Source organism: Cervus canadensis, chromosome 24 (assembly GCF_019320065.1).
Source record: "Cervus canadensis isolate Bull #8, Minnesota chromosome 24, ASM1932006v1, whole genome shotgun sequence".
NCBI classification, from domain to species: Eukaryota; Metazoa; Chordata; class Mammalia; order Artiodactyla; family Cervidae; genus Cervus; species Cervus canadensis.
Genome location: NC_057409.1, coordinates 3,558,612 through 3,581,900, shown reverse-complemented (window position 1 = coordinate 3,581,900; position 23,289 = coordinate 3,558,612). Strand labels below are relative to the sequence as shown.

Genomic DNA, 23,289 nt, shown 5'->3' with positions numbered 1-23,289 from the left:
GCACATAGCTGGTCTCAGACTACAGTCAAAGGAGGTGAAAAGCAGGCATGATACTTACCACACGTGATTTTTAAAAATCTACACGCCTCTTCCCACTAGGCTGGAAACTCCCTGAGAGCAAAGACCCGCCTGCTTCACCTTTGTGCTCTGCGTCTGCTGCCTCTACATGTCCAGTTTGTTGGTTCAATGAGAAGACCTGCATTTAACTAAGATTTGAGTCATAAAAATCCAACATGAATATAGTTTAGTTCATGACTCTCTCTCTATATATAGAAAAGTACAATGTTTCTGTCACCAAAAATGCACATATCAACACATATGAATATTTAGAACAAATTTCTCTCTCAGGCCTCCCCCATCAGTCCCCACTTTCCTTGGCTGGAAGGAAGTACTGGAATAGTGGAATAGCGTCCCAGATTATGACAACAAGTTAACTACACCTTGAATTTTAATTTTAATATTAAAAATATTTTTGAAAGACATGTAAAAAGTGTTAAGACTAATCAAAGACATCAAAAATATGTTTAAAAAACTTTTAGGTTCTATTTTCAACAAAAGTGAATTCGGAAAAGCAGTAACTTCAAAACTGAAGAAGCTGCAGTGAAACTGTTAGGTCCTTGTTATATGACCCTTCAAAAAGCAAAGCAAAAAACTGAAGTTTTTTTGTGTGTGTGTATATAACTGCACCAACCTATCCTATTCCTATCAGAGTGGCAGAAGCCTATCAGGGCTTCCCTGATAGCTCAGTTGGTAAAGAATCCGGCTGCAATGCAGGAGACCCCAGTTCAATTCCTGGGTCGGGAAGATCTGCTGGAGAAGGGAAAGGCTACCCACTCCAGTATTCTTGGGCTTTCCTGGTGGCTCAGCTGGTAAAGAATCCACCTGCAATGCGGGAGACCTGGGTTTGATCCCTGGGTTGGGAAGATCCCCTGGAAAGGGGAACAGCTACCCACTCTAGTATTCTGGCCTGGAGAAGTCCATGGGTTCGCAAAGAGTCAGACACAACTGAGTGACTTTCACTTTCACATCCTATTCCTGCAGATCTGTCCTAAAGAAATAATTCAAAAGCTGCAAAAAGCTACACAAAAGAAGATTCCAGCCTTGACTTCTGAATCAAAAACAAAAAAATCTGGCAAAGTGCAAATGTTCCCCCAAGGGAAATACTTAATAATTTACAGTACATCAACACATTGAAATCTTACTCAGTCTTATAATAATTATGAAGACTATAGAAATTTGGAAAAAGAATATAGTTCTGCTGATTTTGCTGGGATTACAAATGTTAAAAATATGCATGTGTGCCTACTGGCAAGAACATAATGTGCAAAATAATGTAATCTTTGAGAATGAGATAACGTATACCAAAATATTAACAATGGTTATCTCTGACTGAAAGGAGTATGGATGGTTTTCGATTTTTCCCTTCAATCTTCTCTGTATTTTCCACGTTTCCCATGTGTTTTGTTTTGGAAGGAGAGTATAATGGATTCTAGAGTCAGCCTTTTCAGCCTGGAAAAATCATTTATGATGATGATGCACACTGTGGGTTAGCATTTACTTTACTACTATTTCTACAATAAACTCAAGTATTACTTCTTTAAAAAGTAAATGGATTAAGATACCCAGAGGCTGACTGCTTCTCACGACGTCTGTGGCCACCTCCCTGGTCTTCACTGCACACCTGTATTGTGGACCTGATAGCGTCCACTTGATTTCCCGTCTTTCGCTCTGGTCTGGTCTGATCACAGCAGCCGGAGCGCTGATCTGAGTGTGTATGTCAAGTTGACCCTCTCACGGCACCCTGCAGGGGCTCCCGTCCTACCCGGAGGTGCAGCACCTTAGAGGTCCCACGTGCTCTGTCTCCCCACCCCCATCTCCAACAGCTCCGCCCACTCCTCCCTCCAGCCACACTGACTGCCCTTCCCTCCTTGGGACCTGGGCATCCCCTCTGCCGGGAGCAGGCTCCCCACCCCTGGAGTCCTCATCCCCCCACCCCCTGCTCCCAGGAACATGGTTGATATTTCAAGTTTTCTGCTGCTCAGGCGTTGCTTTGTCTGTGAGGTCTGCCTGGACCAGCCACCTCCCTGTGTGAGATCGCGTCCTCTACAACCCCCCGTGCTCTCCAGACCCCTCTCACTTTGCTCTGCTTTTCCATTTCCCATCACCTGTATCCTTCTCTATCATACTACTCGATATATTATTTACTATATATATTTTTTCTTTTCTGTCTCAGGCATTAGAATGTAACCTCCCTCAAGGAAGGAAATTTGGGTTTGGTCTGTTTCCCTCAAAGATTTAATACATGCCTGTCTTATAGGTGCCTATAAATATATTTTGAACTACAGCTAATTTAAATAAGATGCGCTCCTGTTAGGAACTTCATTAAGAAGGAAAAAAGCAGACTTCCCTGGTGGGACAGCATGTAAGAGTCCGCCTGCCAATGCAGGGGACACAGGTTCGATACCTGGTCCAGGAAGATTCCACATGCCGCAACTAAGCCCGTGGGCCACAACTACCTAAGCCTGCGTGCCCAGACCCTGTGCAGGCAACAAGAGAAGCCACTGCAGTGAGAAGCCTGTGTGCTGGAGGGAGGAGTGGCCCCCACCTGCTGCAACTAGAGAAGGTCCGCGCACAGTGACAAAGACCCAGGGCAACCGAAAATAACTAATTTTTTTTAAAAAAGAAGGAAAAAATCGAGCTGAGGTCCAGGCCTGAGTTGGAGAAACTAACAAAGCTCTACAGGGTCTGGATCCGGAGTCTTCGGGACATGGCCCATGGAAGTCAGGTCTGGGTTGACCCTGTGGTTTATCCCCGGGCTGGAGCAAAACCCTGACCAGAAGCCAATGTGCATAGGAAGGAAATGCATGATAGTTTTTTGTGTAAAGCGTGTAGAGAATCTCAAAGCTATTAATTGCTTTAATTAAGAGATGCAACTAAAATGTTCACTTCACTTAATGTACAGTTTAACTCAATTACCATCTAACTCTAGGGGTGTGATTACCGGCCAAGGTTACTTTATAAGAAACCCTTGTTTCAGTAAAATAATACATTGTTTATCTGAACCTCTTCCGTGCCTCCCTCCCCTGCCTCTGTTCATTCCATTCATCCAACTCCAACATCCGATTTGGGGTGCATTTCCTCTCAAGAGGGCAGATAAAACCACTGTCTTTGGTGCAATTAACAAAGCTCCTTGTTTCATAATTTCCACGCCCACCTGTTCTTCTGTTCTTTGCAATGAGGAGGTCTGAGCCACAGGGCCTTGGGCCAGCTGAAAGCTGTGCCTCTCTGACACCCACCCTCTAGCAGAGAGGTGGGACCGTGTATCTGCTCTGGCTGGTGGGTGCCACCGACAGACATCCTGGGTCTGCTCCAGCCCCGGCCCACTGTTAACAGGAGTGCCCAGCCAGCTGCAGGCAGACCATTCAAAAAACGAGGATCATGGCATCCGGTCCCATCACGTCATGGAAACAGATGGGGAAACAATGGAGACAGTGACAGACTTTGTTTTCTTGGGCTCCAAAATCACTGCAGATGGTGACTGTAGCCACGCAATTAAAAGACATTTGCTCCTTGAAAGAAGAGCTATGACCAACCTAGACAGCATATTAAAAGGCAGAGACATTATTTTGCCAACAAAGGTCCGTTTAGTCAAAGCTATGATTTTTCCAGTAGTCATGTGTGGATGTGAGACTTGGACCATAAAGAAGGCTGAGCGCTGAAGAACTGATGCTTTTGAACTATGGTGTTGGAGAAGACTCTTGAGAGTCCCTTGGACTGCAAGGAGATCAGTCAATCCTAAAGGAAATCAGTCCTGAATATTCATTGGAAGGACTGATGCTGAAGTTGAAATTCCAATACTTTGGTCACCTGATGCGAAGAGCCAACTCATTAGAAATGACCCTGATGTTGGGAAAGATTGAGGGCAGGAGGAGAAGGGGATGACAGAGGATGAGATGGTTGGATGGTATCACTGACTCAATGGACCTGAGTTTGAGTAAACTCTGGGGGATGGTGAAGGACAGGGAAGCCTGGTGTGCCGCAGTCCACGGGGTTGCAAAGAATCGGACAGGACTGAGCGACTGAACAGTAACAAAGTCCACTTGGGTAAATCCCAACTTGTCAAATTATCTTGTCTTTTAAGAAAATGGATTATGTATCCAGAATCCGACCATCTCTCATCAAGTCTATGACTACCATCCTGGCCCAAGCCACCACCGTCTCGCCCCTGATTACTAACAGCATCCAGGAGTAGGTCTCTCATCTTCCACCCTGACCCCTACAGTCTGCTCAGCTCCACAGGACCGTGGGACTGAGGCTCGCTTCATTGAACCTATTCGAAGCTGTCATATCAGCTGCTCATCTTCTTGAGATGAGATCTAAGTGTGTCCAAAAATACTTCCAGGGACCTGGGCTTGGGCATCAGCTGTTCAGGGTGGCTGCTGTTTCCTCAAGCGTTTGAAGACAGGGGCACGCGGAGGGACGTCAGCCAGGGCTGGTGGAAACTGCCCTCATCAGGAGAGGAAAATGTCACATCGCCAGTGTAGACACAAAATAAAACACCCAGTTTCATGTTTGTGATGTGAGTGACTGTCCTGTGTGTTGATGTGTGAGTCACCAAGGGTCTGCTCCTCCTGGATGGCTAACTCGTCCACAGTGGGCCCCTGCCCCCCCTGCTTCTATGGTGGAGTTTGGTCGGTTCTGGTTTCAGGGCAAGGGTAAACATGCTCAAAGCCTTAAGTTTATTGTGGGGTGTTGCCTTGATGGGACTAAGAAAACAGATACGCCTGTGTTATTCTCAGAATGATTTCCAAACTAACGCTGAAGCAAAGTGATCTAGTTTTCTTTGTAATTCTGTTTAAGAGGCATAAAAGTAGATCCACTGACTATATAAAAGGCTTACCTAAAGTATACCCTGAACCACAGGGAGCTGTGCACCCTTTTATCTCAACTTATGATGAAGCCCTTAGTTAAAAATGTGTAAAGAGAAACTTTTTTGCTTCTTGGGGCAAGGTGGCTTTCTTTGCCATCAGACAAATGGTTTCAAATGGTTGTAGAGTGTGAACAAAAGCAAAGTCTAGTGTGTGGGAGGCCTTGCTTTTGTCATGCCTGATAGTGAGAGTGATCCGTCACTAGTCCTGGAAGATTTGCACTGGAATAGAAGCCTTGAGCCTTGTCGTGTTGGTTGTTTTGTCTGTTTGTTTGTGGGGCACTCAGGGTGGCTGCCAGCCCATGGTCACGCTTACCTTGCCTCTTCAGCAGGATTGCCCTGGATTTGCGGCTGTGGGCTGGGTCCCTGGGTACTTTCAGGGCAGGGACTGTAGTGTTAGAACCTGCCATCTGTTGGTGAAAATTTTTTGGATTCTACGAGATGAGTCACTTCTTTCTCCTGCTGTTCCTTCTGCTGCCAGGTTGAATTTACCTACTGGACTTTATCAGGGGATGCGCTGGAGTGGCTTGGCATGAAATGCTTTGTCCTGTGCAAAGTTCAGGTCCCTGACGAGTGATCATCCCAGGGCCAGTGTTAGAAGAGGTGGGGAGGAGGCTCCCCTGAGTTTCCACAAGATGGAGAGAAGACCAGATGCCATCCAGCCTGGCCCTCACTCCAGAGCCCTCCCGGATAGAGTGACAGCCGTCACCATCAGCTGGCTGGAGTCTACAGTCTAAGGTGCTTCCACATTTTCTTGCCAACGCCATCATGCTAGGGTGCCCACGCCATCATGCTAGGGTGCCATCATTGGCCAGCAAGCGCGGCACAGGGCAAGCCCTGGGCCACTGTTGGTTAAACAAGTAAGTCAGGCCTGCTGCAGAGGGGCCACCTTCAGACCTACTAGGGCCAAGAGTTGGGTCCTGGGCTCGGCTTAGCCCATGGGGCCAGGGCACCTGATGGGCAGTACCACCTACAGAGCCAAGAACTCTGACATTCTGATACAGCCTGTTCTTGCCAATCTCAAAAGGAGAGTATGTGGAATGATCTGGGGGAGAAATTCAGAAGTCTCTTTCCATACAAACAAGCTTAATGCTTTGATAGGCTTCCCTGCTGGCGCAGCTGGTAAAGAATCTGCCTGCAATGCAAGAGACCCCCTGCAATGCAGGAGATCAGGTTTGATCCCTGGGCTGGGAAAAGCCCCTGGAGAAGGAAATGGCAACTGACTCCAATATTCTAGCCTGGGAAATCCCACGGACAGAGGAGCTGTGGGCTACAGTTCATGGGGTCGCAAAGAGCTGGACACGACTTAGTGACTAGACCACCATAATGCTCTGGTATGAGCTGAGATCAGCAGCTTTGGGAAGGGCAGACATCTGGAGTGCCTGGGAAAGAAGACTTGGAACTCACAGCAGACCCAAGTGCTTTGCCAAGGAGAAAACTGCAGACCGGGTCCACGCAGCTGCTGTCCACGGGCCAAGTGTGGTGGCTGAAGTCTTGGGCTGAAATAAGAGGACTTCTCTACTGACTCATTTTCACGTAAATTGACCTTGTTAGTATTACCATCTTTTGTCCCCTCCAACACACACACACACACAAAAAGCTTATTAAGGAGTTTCAAATCTAACTTTATTAACAGATCCCCAAATATACTAAAATATTTCTATGCTTTATGCTTTCCATTTTTTTTTCCCACCACCCCAAAATTCTAAGCTAACAGCAGCAGCAAATCCCTAAGTGCACAACATTCTAACTTCTTCAAGCATGCTCCGTTTCACTGCAGTTTTCTAAAGATTTCCTGCCTGGAGAAATTACCAAGTCCCAGGTGGGTGGGATTTTATTCTTACCACAGAGTAGGTGTGATTTCGTGGGAGGCTCTTCCTTCAGCCTCCAAGATCAGAGGCAGAGTTCTGAGCTCTCGTCCCAGGTGGGAGGCGAGACTCCTGGACTGTGAGTACCAGGCATGAGCTACCTGGCCCTCTGCGTGGTCAGCGGCCGGAGGATGTGGCCAGTGGCGGGGGCCTGACTGAGGCATTGCCCGCCCTGGCTGACCTTTGCAATCAGAGGAGCGGCTAACCAAATGGCATTAAGAAATGTTGCAAAACATTCCAAAATAGCCTATTCTAGAATGATCTGGGTGGTGTGGGATGCGGTTTGGGACAAGGCAAGCCTTCTTCAGAGGAATGATGCTGGTGTTACTCTCCAGGGCTGTGTTATCGATTGGCTGGAAGTAACATTTCCAACTGCAGGCCTTACCTATGCACAAGATGCACCTGTTTTTGGTTTTGGTTTCTTTTGCTTTTTTGGCAGCATGTGGGATCTTAGTCTCCTGGCCAGGGATCGAACCCACGCTCCCTGCATTGGAAGCCTGGAGTCTTAGCTGCTGGACCACCAGGGAAGTCCCGACATGCGCTTGCTGCTATGTTTCTAGCAGTCCTGCCTTCTCTGTGTACCTAGCAAGTGGGGGTGCTTATCAGTACTCAGAGCTTCCTGACAGCAGGGCTCTGGGAGGACAAGTGTTCCCCACTCTGCATGGTGATTTGGCCATAAATGGGATCCAGATGCGACGTGGGAGCCTTGCTGAGCTCACCACACGAGGGAACTTTGGCAGATTTCCACGTCAGCACTTCAGAGCTGAAAAACGAGGCTCGGGGGCCTGCCTCACAGCTGCAGGCATCATGCTGACTGGCCAGACGTTTACTCGGGCACGTGGTCTCAGCACAGGTGCCGCAGAGTGACGCCAAACCCAGGCGCCCTCTTCCTCCAGGGGACTCTAAACCAGAGAACGCGGGCACCTGTGTTATCTCCAGGGCGCCTCTGTGCTTGAAGTTGGAAGACCCTGAAACTGGGGGATGAAACAGCATGCCCACACCCAGATCAGCCAAGGGGGCCTTTCCTACAAACTTGTGCAGACTCGTGGGTTTTTGTGTCATTTAAAAACAAAAGATACCACCACTGACAAATGCCAAGGATGTCAGATTCTGCTGGCTTTTCTCAGTTTGGGGGAAATTTTGTGCAGAGAGCAGCTACCAAAAATTGTAAACCTGGTTAGACTCTGTTATAAATATAAAGTGGCTCCTGGCTACTCGCTGCTTACGGAAGGGATTTATTTTCCAGCTCTTGGACTCTCTTGGAAATGTTGATATCTTGGGGGATCTTGGGGGGTATTAGCTAAAGACCTGTTCTTTCCCCTGAAACCACCTCACATGAATGGTAATCCCCGAGAACTCGAGCCACCCGAGACTGGCAGAGGGGCTGCTGCCCAAACAGGGTCAATTGCCTGCTTCTTAAAGATGCTTGCAAGAAACACAAATGCCAGTGCAGTACTTCCTCAACCCTGGTTATTTAACAGACCAGAATCCTCTCTGGGAAGTGTTTAATCCTGCATCAAATACAGAAAGGTGAACCGCTGGCTTCAAACGAGTGCAAGTTCATTGTAAAGGCAAGCAGGTGCTCCAGGAAGGACCTGAGCAGCGAAGGAGAAGGCCTGGGAACAGCTCTTCGGGGAACAGCCTTGGCCGCTTGCCAGTTCACTCCAGCGATGGAGAGAATTGAACAACGGGAAGAAAATCTTCATAACACATTCGGTGCGTGTGTAGATTTCACGGCTCCGAAGAAGATGCTTGGAAGGCGGGCATCCCAAGAGCCACAGATGCACCAGGTCCACATGGCACTTGGAAGCAAGCTGCCGGGGAGGCCGTGGCACCCATGCACGCTCCTCGCTGAGACACCCACAACCCCAGTTCGATGGCTGCGGACTCAGGACCAGCCTTCCCCCTCTTCCTGGGAGATGCCCAGCACCGACTTGTTGGGGATTCCACAGTCCTGCAGAGATTTGCTGAGGTCAGAGAAACGTCTCCTGGGCACCTCCATCGTTTCGACGCTGCAGGGTCGGTAGGTGGCCTTGTTTGTGTGCTCGGCCACGGCCACAACGGTCTGCAAGGCATCAGTTGGCCGGAAGTGGCGGACGAACCTTCGGCCTGAGGGTGAGCGGACGGCGAGCAGCAGTCTGGGGTCTTGATCTGATGGCTCTTCCAGGTCTCCAGCCCTGGAGGAGGTCTGTCTCTCGGTCCGCACGAGGACTCTCCTCTCTGGGGAACAGGCTTGAGCCTGGGGATCTTTTTCACCCATCTTCATGGTGCAGGTCTCCTCCTGGGAAAGAGCCTGGGCGCTGCTAAGCTGCAGGGAGCCGGCTTTCTTAGCGACTGTCTCCAGGGCGCCCTCCTCCAGGGTCTTCCTGTTGATGGAAGGGAGGACTGGGTATTTATTGAGGGAAGAGGATGCCCCAAAGGGTACCTGCTGCAGCAGCTCCGGGATCTCACTGGGGGCTCCCTGATCTGGAGATTTGGGGGTGCAGGCTCCTGGTTTCTGGCTGCTCGGCGACTCGCAGGGAATGGCCGGAGGCAGAGAAGGTGGTGCGCGGCCAGAACACCCCTCCGTGCCCAGGCGCTTGTGCAGTCTCGGCCGAGTGCGCCCCTTGGCGGACTTGGGCCTCGTGACATGCATGTTTAGTGAGTCTGGCCGCCAACGGAAGCTGTCAGTCACTGCGCTGCCACCGGGGCTGCACTCAGGGGGGGCTCTATTCACAGGGGCTTCGGTGGCCATGCTTCTCAACACCCCTAAGGGAGCAGGAGAAAAGAGGAGGCCATGGGTTAAACGTTCTGGGACTTCTGGACCTGAGCCGTTCACTCCCCAGGGGCCAGAATAAGGACCAGTCACAGTGGGGGTGGGGAGAGGGGTGGGGTACAGAGCAGCTTCTCTCTAGAAGCTGCAATTCATTCATTCATTCATTCATTCACTTCAGGCATTGGAATTGATCAGTGAACCCAAGTCCCTGCAACTCAAAATATTACAGCGAGAAGAGACTGGTGTTAAACCCACAGCAAACAGATCTTTTGAAAGAGTAACAGCTGCTATGAGGAAAATAAAAGTATTGCACCAGAGAGTGACTGGGCTTCCCTGGTAGCTCAGGGGTAAAGAATCCGGTTGGGATGCAGGAGACTGCCTACGATGTAGGAATGCTTAGTTGCTCAGTCATGTCTGACTCTCCAATCCCATGGACTGTAGCCCACCAGGCTCCCTTGTCCATGGGATTCTCCAGGCAAGAATACTGGAGTAGGTTGCCATGCCCTTCTCCAGAGGATCTTCCTGACCCAGGGATGGAACCCAGGTCTCCTGCATTGCAGGCGATTCTGGACCGTCTGAGCCACCAAGGGGCTCCCTTTTTTCCAAAGAGGGCAAGGAACCCGGTTTGGTTGCCCAGCTGGGAAGCCACGCTCAGCTTCACTTAAGAGCTGAAAGCTAGACCCACAAGCGGCTTGCACTCCTCACAGAGGAGGGGCCCAGTCCTCACTGGGGAAGAGCCCCTCTCTGCCACGCGGTTTTCCCTCCCTCCATCCTTCCTCCCTCTTTTCCCACCTCCCAGAGCTTCTTTTCATTCAACCCTGCTGTGTGGCTCTGTGCACGTCACTTCACGCACTGACCCTCTGCGGCCCCCAGTCACCGGGCCAGGGGAGGAGAGGAGACCCCCTGCTGATCCACGCACTGGCCAGCACTCAGCGAGGACTCGGCTTCCAGACCGGGGTCGGCAGTCCCTTTCCATAAATGGCCGGAGAGTAAATATTTTCGGCTCTGTGGGCCACCGTCTGTCGCAGCTCCTCATCTCTGCCCGAGTGGTGTGAAAGCCGCCATCAACAGTGTGGAAATGAACGGGTGTGGCTTTGCTCCAAGAAAACTGCCTTTATGGACGCTGGCGTTTGGAGTTCGTCATTTTCATGCAGCACGAAAGCGTCTTCCCTTTATTTTTCTCAACCGCCCAACGCGGTCGTTAGCTTGCGCAGTGCTGTGCTGAGTCATCAGGCGTGTCCGACTCCGTGTGTCCCCACGGACTGCAGCCCGTCGTGCTCCTCCGTCCGGGAGGATTCTCCAGATGGGAACACTGGAGTGGGTTGCCATGCCCTCCTCCAGGGGACCTTCTTGACCCAGAACAAACTCAGGTCTCCCATGTTGCAGGAAGATTTTTTTACCGTCTGAGCCACCAGGGAAGCCCTGTTAGCTGGTGAGCCACACAGAAACGGTGGTGTGGGGACTCTCCCTGGTGGTCCAGTGATTACGAATCCACCGCGCCACGCAGGGGACATGGGTTTCACCCCTGCTTGGGGAACTAAGATCCCACGGGCCGTGGAGCAACTAAGCCCGCTCGCTGCAACCAGAGTCCGTGCAGCGCATCAGAGATCCCATGTGATGCAACTGACACCAGACACAGCCAGATAAATAAATAAATATTTTTTAAAAAAACCCAGAAAGGAAGAGTGACGCCCCAAGGCCATCAAGCCAGCCTGAGAAACAGAACCCAGGTCCGTAACACCCAATCCTCAAGGACCAGGCTCAGCTTCTCCCCCACCACCGATCACGTGTTGCGTCTTCGTGAGCTGTTGACATTTCTGGCACGTTGCTTTCTTCATCTACACAAGTAGCTGCATGGCCGGAAAACATTATGTAACTAGCGCTAAACCTCAGCCTCTTTGTCTGCAGCAGGAGGACAGTAATATGAAGCAGAGTAGGTAAGGCCGTGAAAACCAGACTTGTAAAGGTTCAGGCTTTTCTGCTTTAGGTTTCCTGTGTGTTTAGGGCTTTCAATTATTTAAGGTCCAAAAGTCTTACCAGCTGCCTCAGAGTTCTTCTCCAGGGTGTCCGCGGTGGGTCCACTCCCAGTCACCTCCGACTAGCTGGGTGACTCATGGGACCCATGTCTGCCCCCCTCACTGCTCAGAAATGCCCGAAGGTGGACTCCAACGAGCTACTGCTTATGAAACTGTCCCCCCAAAAGTGTTCTAATGCGTCCCTTCTTCTCCCACAGTTTTTTTATTTATTTGTGGCTACGCCCCACAAGGTGTGTGAGATCCTAGTTCTCCGACCACAGATCGAACCTGGGCCCTCGGCAGTGAAAGCAGTGTTCTAAGCACCCGGCCACCAGGGAGTCCTCCTAATCCCACCCTCGAGTCACACACTTACCTCTCACTGACTTACTCCAGGCGACTTTCATCACACAACCCTGAGTGATTCAACTCAAGCCTCTTAGTTCTGCACCCCAATATTCCCATTCTGTGCCTCCTCCTACCACTGCCTCATTTTAGGGTGCATGGCCTTCCTCGCTACTAAAACCACAACTGAAAACAAACACGCAACATCCCTGTGTATTAAGTCCTACTCAGCTCAAAGTCTGCTCTGCCTTAGCTGCAAGGACCTTGTGCGTACTCCACTGTGCTCACAGCCCTAGCCTTTCCACACTCCCAAGTTCCCACTTCTTGTCTTTCACACTCAATCTGGCTGCTGGGGAGTTTGGGAGCCTTCTCAGCATTAAAAAAAAAAAAAAGCCTGCCCAACTCCTTGTTAATTTAATCTATTTTCTGATCAACTGTGAAGAATGTGGGGTTTTTTCCCCTTCAATTTCAAAGCCTTTCACTTGTAATTAAGCAGCTCTGCACCTGGACTCAGCTGCATGGGAAGGTCAGAAGTGCCCAACTGTTCTGCCAAAGAGAAGCTCAACTGGGAAGCCGACTCCCCCTCTCTGCCCACCTTCCCCCCCTCGAGGAAAGGCTATTAATTCGCCACAGCTTCTACAGAATTATCACAGACTTGGCTTCTAACTCCCACACATGCCTGGGGAAGGTTTAACTGTCAGTAAGTTTGGTAACTTAGAAACCTCTTCCTTAACAACTTTGATGAGGAAAGTCATGTGTTCTCACAGGCTCTCTGCTGGATTATTTTTAACTGTAAAACTTGACTGTGTGCATGCACTTTCTATACCTTTTGGTGCTATATAATTATCCATGTTCAGGGGGTGTCATAGTCAAGACACCCTGGTCATAAGATAACATGACTTTGAGCTATCTCAGAGGGAAAAAAATCCTCAATTATGACTAATTCCTCTAAGCCCACTCATGGTTATTTAGAGATTAACACCTCCTTCAGGTAAAAGCGTTCCATCGAACCTGCTTTCATAACCCTCTGCCTCCTCGCGAGCGCAGGGACCATCTGCTTTGTGGAGGGAACACCAACTCTCCTCAGCTTCTCCCGCACAGAGAGGGGAGGTGGGGGAACAGGTGTCTGGGGACCTGGGCCAGCGGTGCCTTTAGATTCTCACCGTGGGTCTCACACTCTACCTGGAAGGCTTCTGCCACCGCCATCGTCAACCCTGCTCAGCTCAGCTCAGCACCTCTAGGCCTGGCACACTCTCAACCACAAAGTGATTTTTGACAGGATCTAGGCGGAGGCTTCCGTCAAGCTGCCAGCTGAATAGGCAAGTGGCCTGTTTACTTAAAACATAATAGATGTACCCAGAGGCCTGCTAGGAGTCAGAAAACAAACACTGATAACTGCTCCCAAGGAACCGCCTAAAGGACAGGTGCCCACTTCTTAGGATTAATTCCCAAAGCGGCTGGAAAGAAGGAGAATTTTGACCAGAGAACCTAAAGTCATATTCCTGCTTCCCAAAGGCTCCGACCTCCCCCCAGCGGGTCAGACCACCCTATATCACTCACAACCCAAATCTAAGCCTACGATAAATGCAATAAAATATAACCACCCACACACCATCTGCTGGTATATGCCAAGGATACATACATTTGTTTTGAATTGGTCTTCTAAAAATGTTTATCAGTTGATACTCTCCCCTGCCAATCCCCACCCCTCCTTGCGAGGCTTTCAGGATGAAAACACTCAGAAGAATCAGGAGAGGACAGTTGGCCTGAAAATGAGAACACTTTGGTACCATTCCCAGTTCTGCCTGGACTAATGATTGGAATACACTGTCCTGTGCAGGGTGCCCCGTTCAAAACGGGGGAGTGGAAAACGGGGCCACAAGGACACCAAGTGATCAAAGGTTTGGAAAAGGAACTGGGGATGATTCCAATAGCAGTGAGGAGCAGGGATCAGGGGTCGGTGGAGGGGAAGAGCTCAATTCTTTTCCAAGTACAGGCAGCTCCAGAAGGAAGCAAGCTTAGGCAGCAGGAGCAATGTGGGAGGAGGGGCAAGAAAGAGCCTCTAGAAAGTGCCAGTTGACTTGGGTGAAAGAACACTGGTCTGGGGGAGGCTCAGAGCCGGTTCCGGCCTCTGCCCATGTCACAGGACGTCCGCCTGTCCCTCTCAGTCAGCGTCCGGTCTGTACTGCCCACCCAGGAGGACATGGCCCAACGGTTTCGGTTTCCAAGGCCCCTCGGCTTCAGCAGAGCCCGGGAACCGTCCCACTGCGGCAACGGTGAGCTCTGGCCAGCCGGGCTGGCTTTGCCCCTGGGGAGCAGCCCCTTCCCTCCTGGAACCCTGGCCTGTTTCCTGGGGTTCGCCCCTGGGCCCTGCTCTGGGGAGGACGGACGAGCCCTCTGGGGCTCGAGTCTGGCCCCTCCAGGCCCCCGGGGAGGCGGAAGACAGACCCTGGGGCCCGCCCAGCGGCCCTGCCGGCCGCGCTCACCTCCCCGCGCGGCTCCATCTGCTGTCGGTGGCAGGGCCCAGCCCGCGGGTAAACAGCCTGGGTCTCCCGGGCAACCACGCGGGTGGGCGGCCACGTGCTTCCGGTCTGACCGGAACCGGCCAGAGGGGGCGGGGAGGGGCTGGGCGCGGTGGGGGTGGGGGGTGTCCCTGGGAAACCTGGGGTTGGGACCCGTGCCGGCCTCCCCTGCCTCCTCTCCTTGCCTCGCTTGCCTGGCTGCTCGTCCCCTGGGGGGAGAGGACACCAGGGGAGGGGAGCCTGGGGCTGGGGGCCGCCTCCTGCCGGCTTCAAACCCTTTTTGTGAGCAGTGGCTCAGGCGCTGACCCTCCTCAGTGTCCCGGCTTTTCAGAAGAAGCTGCTGAGCTGGCTGGTTCTTGTGAACCCCGGAATCCCAGCGGCTGTTGTGGGGCGTCTGTTTGGGTCTGGTACCGCTGACTGCCTGATGTGTGTGCCTTATCTCAGCGCCGCCCTGTCAACACCTGTCTCTTGACCTCCTCCTTTCCCCATCGGCCCTCCACTCCCAGGCCACATCCAGAACCCTCCTGTAATTACATCTGCAGCCGTCTGACCCTCCTGACCACTCCTTCCGCTGTGGTTAACTCCAGCCACTTCTACCATACTTGTCTTCCAGCGCCTTCCAGAGGCTGGTTCATGGCCTTTTCTTCTTTCTTCCCATCAACCTGCGTCTTCCCTACCCCGTCGAATCCAAGCTCCCTTGCCTCAGCTGTTCCCTCTCAAGCCCTGACCTGTCTTTCCATCACTCCCACCGGATGAAATCCCAGCCAGTCCACCCACAGCAAGGTCCTGGAGAAATCCTGACAGGCGGTGATGTCATGGACACGTGCAGTCTCCAGCCTCAACTGGACCCTCAGCCTTGACACAGAAATCCTTCCCCTCTCCCCCAGCTTGGTTTTGACTCCTGTCTTCTCACTGGCTGTTTCAAACCTTGTCCTCTCTCCTGGAATCCCTCACCTTTCCCCATTCCTCCTGCTCAGAAGATAACCTTTCTCTCTCTTGAGAGAGAAAATAGAAGCCGTCAGATGGAAGCTTCCTCAGCTTTCTGCCCTCAGACCTACAGACTCGCCTACTTCTGTCTGCTTGCTTTTCTTTCTGCCTCCGGTTCCAATGGGAGGGGACCCGTCCTCTGATTCTAAGACCAGCGGCTGCTCCAGGGCTGCCCTGAAGCCTGCCCCTGTCCACGGGGCCCTGCCCTTCCACAGCCTTCTCACACCCCAGACCTTCACTCCTGCTGTCTCCTCTGCCTGGAACATTCTTCTCCAGTCTCCGCAACCCTTCATCCCCTTCCTTTGCCTCATGCCCACCTCAAATCCCAACTTAATAGATGAAGGTTTTCTTCCAAGATGGAACTAAGGGAGCCTCAGAAGGAGTCCTCCCTGGACTCTTTGGTCTTTCAGGCCCTGTTCTAGACTCTTGAAATTCACAAAGGAATGACTAGCAACTGTATCATCTGAGGACTTGGTGGCTCAGATGATAAAGAATCAGTTCACAATGCAGGTGACCTGGGTTCGATCCCAGGGTTGGGAAGATCCCCTGGAGGAGGGCATGGCAACCTACTCCAGTATTCTTGCCTGAGGAATTCCATGGACAGGGGAACCTGGTGGGTTACAGGCCATGGGGTTGCAAGGAGTCGGACACGACGGAGCCACTAATGCTTTCACATAGATTATTAGAAGATTGTGTTAGGAGACATTCAAGAGCCGTATATCATCAGAAGAAGGAATTCGGATTCATTGTGTAGCCTCATGGCGATACATTTGCTACCTTGGCTAGCTCAGATATGTGGACCCAGGACTCTAATGGAGCTCGGCCCCGACCCTCCGGCATGGTGTTCACACTTGGCTGAGCAGACAAGTTGCGCAGCCATAGGGAGTTACAAATCAGGTCCTTCTCAGCACAGTCTGAGCCACAGGCTGGAAGAGCAGTGCTGGCCGGACATGATTCTGTGCCAAGTGACTGGCAGGGACCGGAAGTTCTCCGGGGGCCTGGGGAAGGGGGGCTTGTTTCAGCAGAGGTGTCTCTTCCCATCTCAGAAAAGAAGCACCTGATCTGGGGGAGCCGCTGGAGAGGGGCCAGGGCTGGGCCGGCTTCCTGCGCGGGTCACCCCCTCACCCGCCCTGCACACCCAAGGAGGCATCTGAGGACCCACGAGGGTGCAGAAGGTGGAGGTTTTCGGAGCTGATGGCTCTGCAGCTTTGTGCTGCCGGCTTGTTTCTTGTAAATGGTTTTGTCAGAAAATATCTAAGCCGGGCTCTTCAGCCCTTCAACGCCCACCCCAAAAGAAGATGAAAGTGGATTCTTCATCAGCTATTTTAATATCACCTCGGGATTATGCAATCTTTTGGAAAATCAAATTGGCTTCTCACCCCGTTTGTGTGTGTGTGAGTGAGTGTTTGTGGGCGTGGATGTGTCCCCATGTGGGCACACGGAAACAGTGCTATCCCGGGGTCTGTTTCATCTATAGCAGTCTGTGTCTTTTGCTCCCAGGGGCCGTGGAATGCACAGCTCTGGGGGGGGACTGCAGGGAAGGGAAACAGAGGAGGCCGGCCAGCCAGTTGCTCTTCCGCCTGCCTGTTAAAGAGAAGGCTGACTCTGTGCCTTTGTCTTGCCTCCTTTGAAGAGGATGTCTTTAAAGGATGAACCCTGTAATACTGGGTCTCTGACGCATATACAAAGTGGACTCTCAGTAAACATGACCCTGGATCACTGCCCTGTGGGTTTACATGTGGACTCACCTCCTTTCCAGCCCTGGGTCTCTCTGCTCCCCAGCCCTCATCCTGGGCTCCAGCCAGCTTGTTTCCCAAATGCACCCTCAGCTTTTTCATCTTTAGGGTCTTCATGCCTGCCTGCCCGACCTTGGTCCCTTCCTTGAAGTTAATCCAAATTCACTGACCCTTTGAGACTCTTCTTAAAAATCACCACTTTCTTAAAGCCTTTCCTGACCTTACCCGCCCCCCACCCCCGACACCCTGCTGTGCCTTCTCTAACCCCTTCCAGTCCAGTGGAACATACCAAAGATGGCACCGTGGACTTTACTAGGTCAGCTCTCCTGATCTTCATCACTCTCCTCCTTACAGTGTAGTTGTAAAAAACAATTGAACTTCAGAGGCCCCCAAGTTAATGATTGGCAGAGCAGTGTTAGAACCCCAGTTTGGCTGATTCCAAAGCCCACTGTGTACCCCGAAGCCCCATCTCCCACCCCGGCGTTCCCACCTGGCACTCGCCCTGTGCCCGCCTCTTATGCTGGTCACGAGGCGGCAGGCATGACCCCTGGGGTCAAGGCTTGAGTTTGAATTCCAGCTCCACCACTTGCTAGCTGGCGACCTTGGGCAAATGCCTTAACTTCTCTGGACCTCAGTTTCACATCTGAGAGTGGAGATGATAAGAACAGGATTGTTGTGAGGGTGAAATGAGATGACGCATGTAAAGGTCTCAGCCCTGCGTGTGGCACACAGTGAATGCTTGATGGGGGTTTAGTCCATTACCCTGTTGTTCTCGTCTCACAGGGCAGGCACCTCCCCTTCAGTCGGTCATGATCTCCCTGTGGGCAGGAGCTTGCCCGTGTCGGTGTCCCCTGCTTTGTGGTAGGTACATAGCCAGTGAGAATTAAAGTAATGGCAGTGGTGATGTTGGTTGCACCAGCTAACTTTTCTGTGAGAGATCCTGCAAGCTGCCCATTGGTATCCCCCCCGAGGGTATGTGGCTTGAAGTGGAAATAACCTCTCCCAGGGCTGGGCTGAAGGCAGGAGCTTCCGTTTCTTAGCAGCTTGTCCCCAGAGACCAACTGGCCTTTCTGTTTGTTTATTTTTTAATTAGAGACTTGTGGATTTTGGCGTCTGTGCCCCCGTGTCCCACTCTGTCTGTCCTCCATCTCATTAGACATGTCTGTTGAGATCCCAGATAGCCTTGAAGCAGAAGGTAAACTGGGTGGGCCTTTTGGTAAAGAGGCCAAGAGACTGGCACAGTTAGTCATGCCTCCTGATGAATCAGCTTCCTGAGGGCACTACAGGAGAAGTTTCTAGAGAAAGAAATTTGCCCCTTGAAGTACCGCAGCTGGTTGTTTTTTTTTTTTTTAATGTTATTTCTGCCATATGGTTGGAAAATATCCAGAAATGTATTGCCTACTTCCCAGTGTTCTTCAGCAAAGCATACCAGACGTGGTAACTCACCTTGGCTACTGTTGACCAAGTGCTTTTACCAAGAGCTTGCTGAGTCTTGCCAGCAGTCCATGGGGGGCCGGATTATTGTCTCCGCCCCACAGATGAAGACGCTGAGGCTCGGAGAGCTTCAGTGGCTCTGCCAAGAAGTGGTCGACTCTGCACAACGCAGCGTTTTCCTGGGGCTTGGAAGGCGTTAACTACACCCCAGGTGAAACCCTGTTGACGTGACTGCAGCCACCTGCCCCACACTCACAGCCCCAGGTTCACGGCCTCGGTCAGTTATCCTTTTAATCATCCCTCTCTCTCCCTCGCCTCCTGCTAAGAGCAGCCACTCTTGTCATTCCTGTCCTACTTCTGCGTCTCAGAAAAAGAGGCTGATTCTCTTGCTAGAATTTTGTCCTCCGTGAGAGCATTGCGCCGTGAGCTTGGATGCTCCGCATGTCCTGCGGTTCTGTTTTCTCAGCTGTGTTTTGGATAGTTAGAGGGCTCGGCTCAGCGACCCCCGGGTAAGGGGGTTCGGGGTGCTGAGTTTGGAGTCAGACGATCAGATGCAGGGGGCATGGGGTCGATCCCTGGCTGGGGAACTAAGGGCCCACAAACCTCGTGATGGGCAGACAAAAACAAAAGCACAGTGGACTCAGACACACTTGGATTAAGCCCTGGCTCTGTCAATTTGCAGGCAGCATACCTAACCTCTGCCAGTCTCTGTCCCATCGTCCATGAACTGGGGTTGATCATCGGTGCCAGGCTTAGCCTCATTCTGGTCCTTCATGGTTGTAGCTTTGCTTTTATTTATGAGACTTGAAGCATGGTAGGACTCAGACCATTCTTTCATTTGATCCTCAAATATTGATTACTGCCTTCCTCAAATATTGATTACTGCACATCTCTCCACATCTAGTTTTCTTTATCCGAAAAACAAAGATAATGACAGTACTTATCTAGCCGAGGACTCGATATGAGGACTTAATGTGTAAATATGTGTGAAGTGGTCAGAATTGTGCCACGTATAAAGTAAACGTGATGCACGCTGGCCATCTTCTTTAGTAGTTGGTGCCAGGCACAGGGCTAGCTGGACTCCAGGTGAACAACATAATCGTGACCCTTACAGACCTTGCAGCCTCCTTCCTCCTTATGTTCTCCAGGGGGAGAAAAAAACGAGCAATGTTTTATCACTGTCCATGTAAGATGAATTGATGGGTTTGACAGAGTCACTCTTAGGGACCCGCCTACCCACTGGCTCCCTCCATCTCCCCCTTCATCAAGTCTCTGTGCCTCTGATCCTGTGAAACCTGGAAGGGTTTCAGTGAGGAGCAAATAGATGCAGAAAACAAATTTGAGGTCATGCAAGGCCCCCCCAAATGCCTCCTTCCTTTTGGAGGTGAGTCCAGGGCTCCTTTCTCTGAGCTCAATGGCATTTATTTACTCAGCCACTAGGGGGCACACCCATCACTCTCCTAGACTGGCCTCCCTGGACCCAGGCCCGGGCGGAGGGGTGCAGCCCCTGGAGGCTACCTGGAGAGAACATCTGTATAAAAGCGGACACCGCAGAGTTGGGGAGCAGGAGAAGCTGACACCTGGAGGCAGCTGCAGAGGCCACAGCCGGCCCCCCAGGGCGCTCAGGGCCTGGGCTGGCCTTTCAGAGATGTCCGGGAGGAGGCAAGGGGGCCGCCCTTTATTTATTTTTTTACTGAAGTACGGTTGACATACAGTATCATGTTCATTTCAGGAGTACACCGTAGTGGCTGATGAAACATGCTGCGAAATGATGACCACGATAAGTCTGTTAACCATCTGTCACCACATGAAATTATCACAATATTATTAACTATAGTCCTTATGCTGTGTATTACGTCCCCGTGACATTTGATAACTGGAAGTCTGTGTCTCTTCATGCCCTCACCTCTTTTGCCCAACCCTCCACCTCCCTTCCCTCTGGAAACCACCTGTTTGTTCTCTGTATCTATGACTCTGTTTCTGTTTGATTTGTTCATTTGTTTTGTTTTTCAGATACCACATATAGGTGGAATCATATGGTATTTGTCTTTCTCTGTATGACATTTCACTTGATCTACTATCCTCTAGGCCCATCCGTGTTGTTGCAAATGGCAAACAATTTAGTTTTTTATGGCTGGGTAGTATTTCATTCTGGAGAAGGAAATGGCAACCCACTCCAGTATTCTCGCTTGGAAAACCTATGGACAGAGGAGCCTAGAGGACCTCAGTCCATAGGGTTGCAAAGAGTTGGACATGACTTAGCAACTGAACAACAATATTTCATTATATATACATGTCAAGGAATGCTTAGGTTGCTTCATATCTTGGCTATTGTAAATAATGCTGCAGTGAATATAAAGGTCATATGTCTTTTCAGATTAGTGTTTCTGTTTTCTTTGGGTAACTACCCAGAAGTGGAATAGTTGGATCATACGGTAGTGATGCAAGGAGATCCAACCAGTCCATCCTAAAGGAAATCAGTCCTGAATGTTCACTGGAAGGACTGATGCTGAAGCTGAAACTCCATTACTTTGGCCACCTGATGTGTAGAGCTGACTCATTGGAAAAGACCCTGATGCTGGGAAAGATTGAAGGCAGGAAAAGAAGGAGACGACAGAGGATGAGATGGTTGGATGGCATCACCGACTCAATGGACATGAGTTTGAGCAAGCTCCGGGAGTTGGTGGTGGACTGGGAGGCCTGGCGTGCTGCGGTCCATGGGGTCACAAAGAGTCAGACAGGACTGAGACTGAATCTCGTTTGCAATTCAGATTGAGATTGATTGAGATTGAGACAAGAGTGAACTGACCTGAGCTGGTGGTAGTTCTGTCTTTAATATTTTGAGAAACCTCCACACTGTTTGGCTACACCAATTCACATTCCTGTCAACAGTGCCCAAGAATTCCCTTTTCTCAACATCCTGGGGGCTTGGCCCTTTAAATCATCACCTCCAGGGGCTACTCCTCCCATCTTGGCTGGGCAGGGTCACAACCTTGGAGCAGACAGAGGCAGTTCCCAGGGGGTGAGTGAGAGCGTCAGGAGCAGCTGATATCCCATCCCTGAAGAGGGGGCCTGCCAGAGACTGCCAAGCATTCAGGAAGCCCTGGAGAACCACACAGACTTTCTTCCCATGGGGCGCTTTTGATCCATGTATGGTCTATACTTACCTACTTGGTCTCCAACCAGCTTGGAGGCCCTCCTGGGGCCACAATCTTGTCTCCTTAGAAGAAGGCATGTGTGTGCTAAATTACTTCAGTTGTGTCAGACTCTGAGACCCCATGGACTGTAGCCCTCCAGGCTCCTCTGTTCATGGGATTCTCCAGGCCAGAATACTGGAGTGGGGTGCCATGCCCTCCTCCAGGGGATCTTCCTGACCCAGGGATCAAAACCAGGCCTCCTGCATTGCAGGCAGATTCTTTACCGCTGAGCCCCCAGGGAATAGTTGATGCTTAATAAGAGCCTGTGCTATCTCATTACCAGAAATGCACCCAGGTCCCTTTCTTCTCACCAAAGTGTCATCACTCGCTGTTTTGAAAGGTATGAGTCCCTTCGTCATGGGCTAAACCATCACACAGTTATTTTTTTTCACACTCAAAAGAAACAAAGGAAGTCAGCCTGTAAGATGGAACCTAATTTAAAAACATCCCTTGCAGCATCTGAGATGAAGTCTGGCTGGGACCAGGCCCGGTTAGGCCCAGCCTCTCAGCATCTACCAGAATCTTGCCAATGAGGGCAAAAGTAGCAAATTCTCCCAGGATGCTCCGGCAGGACGCTTGTTTTGAAATTTTCTTGGGAAACTTTGCCACGGGGCTCCACGGGAGGACATGGGATCCTGAGCCCACATTCTCCTCTGCCATCCTGTGAGAAGTGTGCGGGCTATGGCTACCCTTACCATTGCTAATGACCTTCCCAGATGGCTTGGAGGTGAAGAATCTGCCTGCCAATGCACGAGACGCAGGTTCGATCCCTAGGTCTGGGAGACAGCCCTGGATGGGGGGGATAGCAACCCACTTCAGTATTCTAACCAGGAAAATCCCATGGACAGAGGAGATTGGCGGGCTCCAGTCCATGGGGTTGCTAAGAGCCGTGCATGACTGAGCAGGTACACATGCACCGTTGCCAGTAGTGATGAGAAGGGTGCGGTCACCTGGTGCAGAGTTTTACAGTGCCGGTCTGTTTTACTTGCTTTATTTTAGTTGATCTCCACAAGTCGGTGCAGTAGGGGGCTGTGTGAGCAGGAGGAAGTTGTCCAAACTCACCGGGCCTCAGTTTCTCCATCTCGAAACTGATAATAGAGTCTCTCAGGTTATTGCGAGGATTAAATAATGTACAGACATGAAGCCCTTAAGGAAAATGGCACCTCGCATTTACTAATTTCTATTTCTTCTTTACAAAGAATTTACTTTATTAGAAATAGATAGATATGCTACAGTGATCTGCTAAGCGTTTTTTTTCTTTTTTTTATTGAAGTGTAATTCATTTACAATGTTGTGTTAGTTTCAGGTGCATAGCAGAATGACTTGTATGTGTTAGTCACTCAGTCCTGTATGACTCTTTGCAACCCCATGGACTGTAGCCCACCAGGCTCCTCTGTCCTTGGGCTTCTCCAGGCAAGAATACTGGAGTGGGTTGCCCTTCCCTTCTCCAGGGCATCTTCCCGACCCAGGGATTGAACCTGGGTCTCCTGCATTGCAGCAGATTCT

General features: G+C 50.9%; 2 protein-coding genes across 3 annotated transcripts in view; one reads left to right on the top strand and one right to left on the bottom strand.

Moving 5' to 3' along the window:
* Nucleotides 1-6,541: 6,541 nt before the first annotated feature.
* On the bottom strand, nt 6,542-14,490 carry UBXN10 (UBX domain protein 10). Of its 2 annotated transcripts, none has more exons than XM_043445767.1 (2): nt 14,394-14,490; nt 6,542-9,543 (listed from the first exon to the last, which is right to left on the bottom strand). In XM_043445767.1, exon 2 carries the CDS (start codon nt 9,527-9,529, stop codon nt 8,684-8,686), a length of 846 nt encoding a protein of 281 aa, XP_043301702.1. In that variant the 5' UTR covers nt 9,530-9,543; nt 14,394-14,490; the 3' UTR covers nt 6,542-8,683. The 2 variants fall into 2 exon arrangements, with proteins under 2 accessions (XP_043301702.1, XP_043301703.1); XM_043445768.1 differs by lacking the exon at nt 14,394-14,490 and adding an exon at nt 10,408-10,864.
* The window catches only part of PLA2G2C (phospholipase A2 group IIC), a 25,702-nt gene continuing 16,149 nt past the window's right edge, over nt 13,737-23,289 (top strand). The window contains exons 1-2 of the mRNA XM_043445769.1: nt 13,737-13,808; nt 14,105-14,183. The gene's annotated coding sequence lies outside the window, so the exon portion shown is untranslated. The remainder of the gene's footprint in view (nt 13,809-14,104; nt 14,184-23,289) is intronic.

What these genes read in the sequence shown, in the direction of transcription:
- UBXN10 (XM_043445767.1), bottom strand. Translation starts at nt 9,529, where the DNA reads ATGGCCACCGAAGCCCCTGTGAATAGAGCCCCCCCTGAGTGCAGCCCC.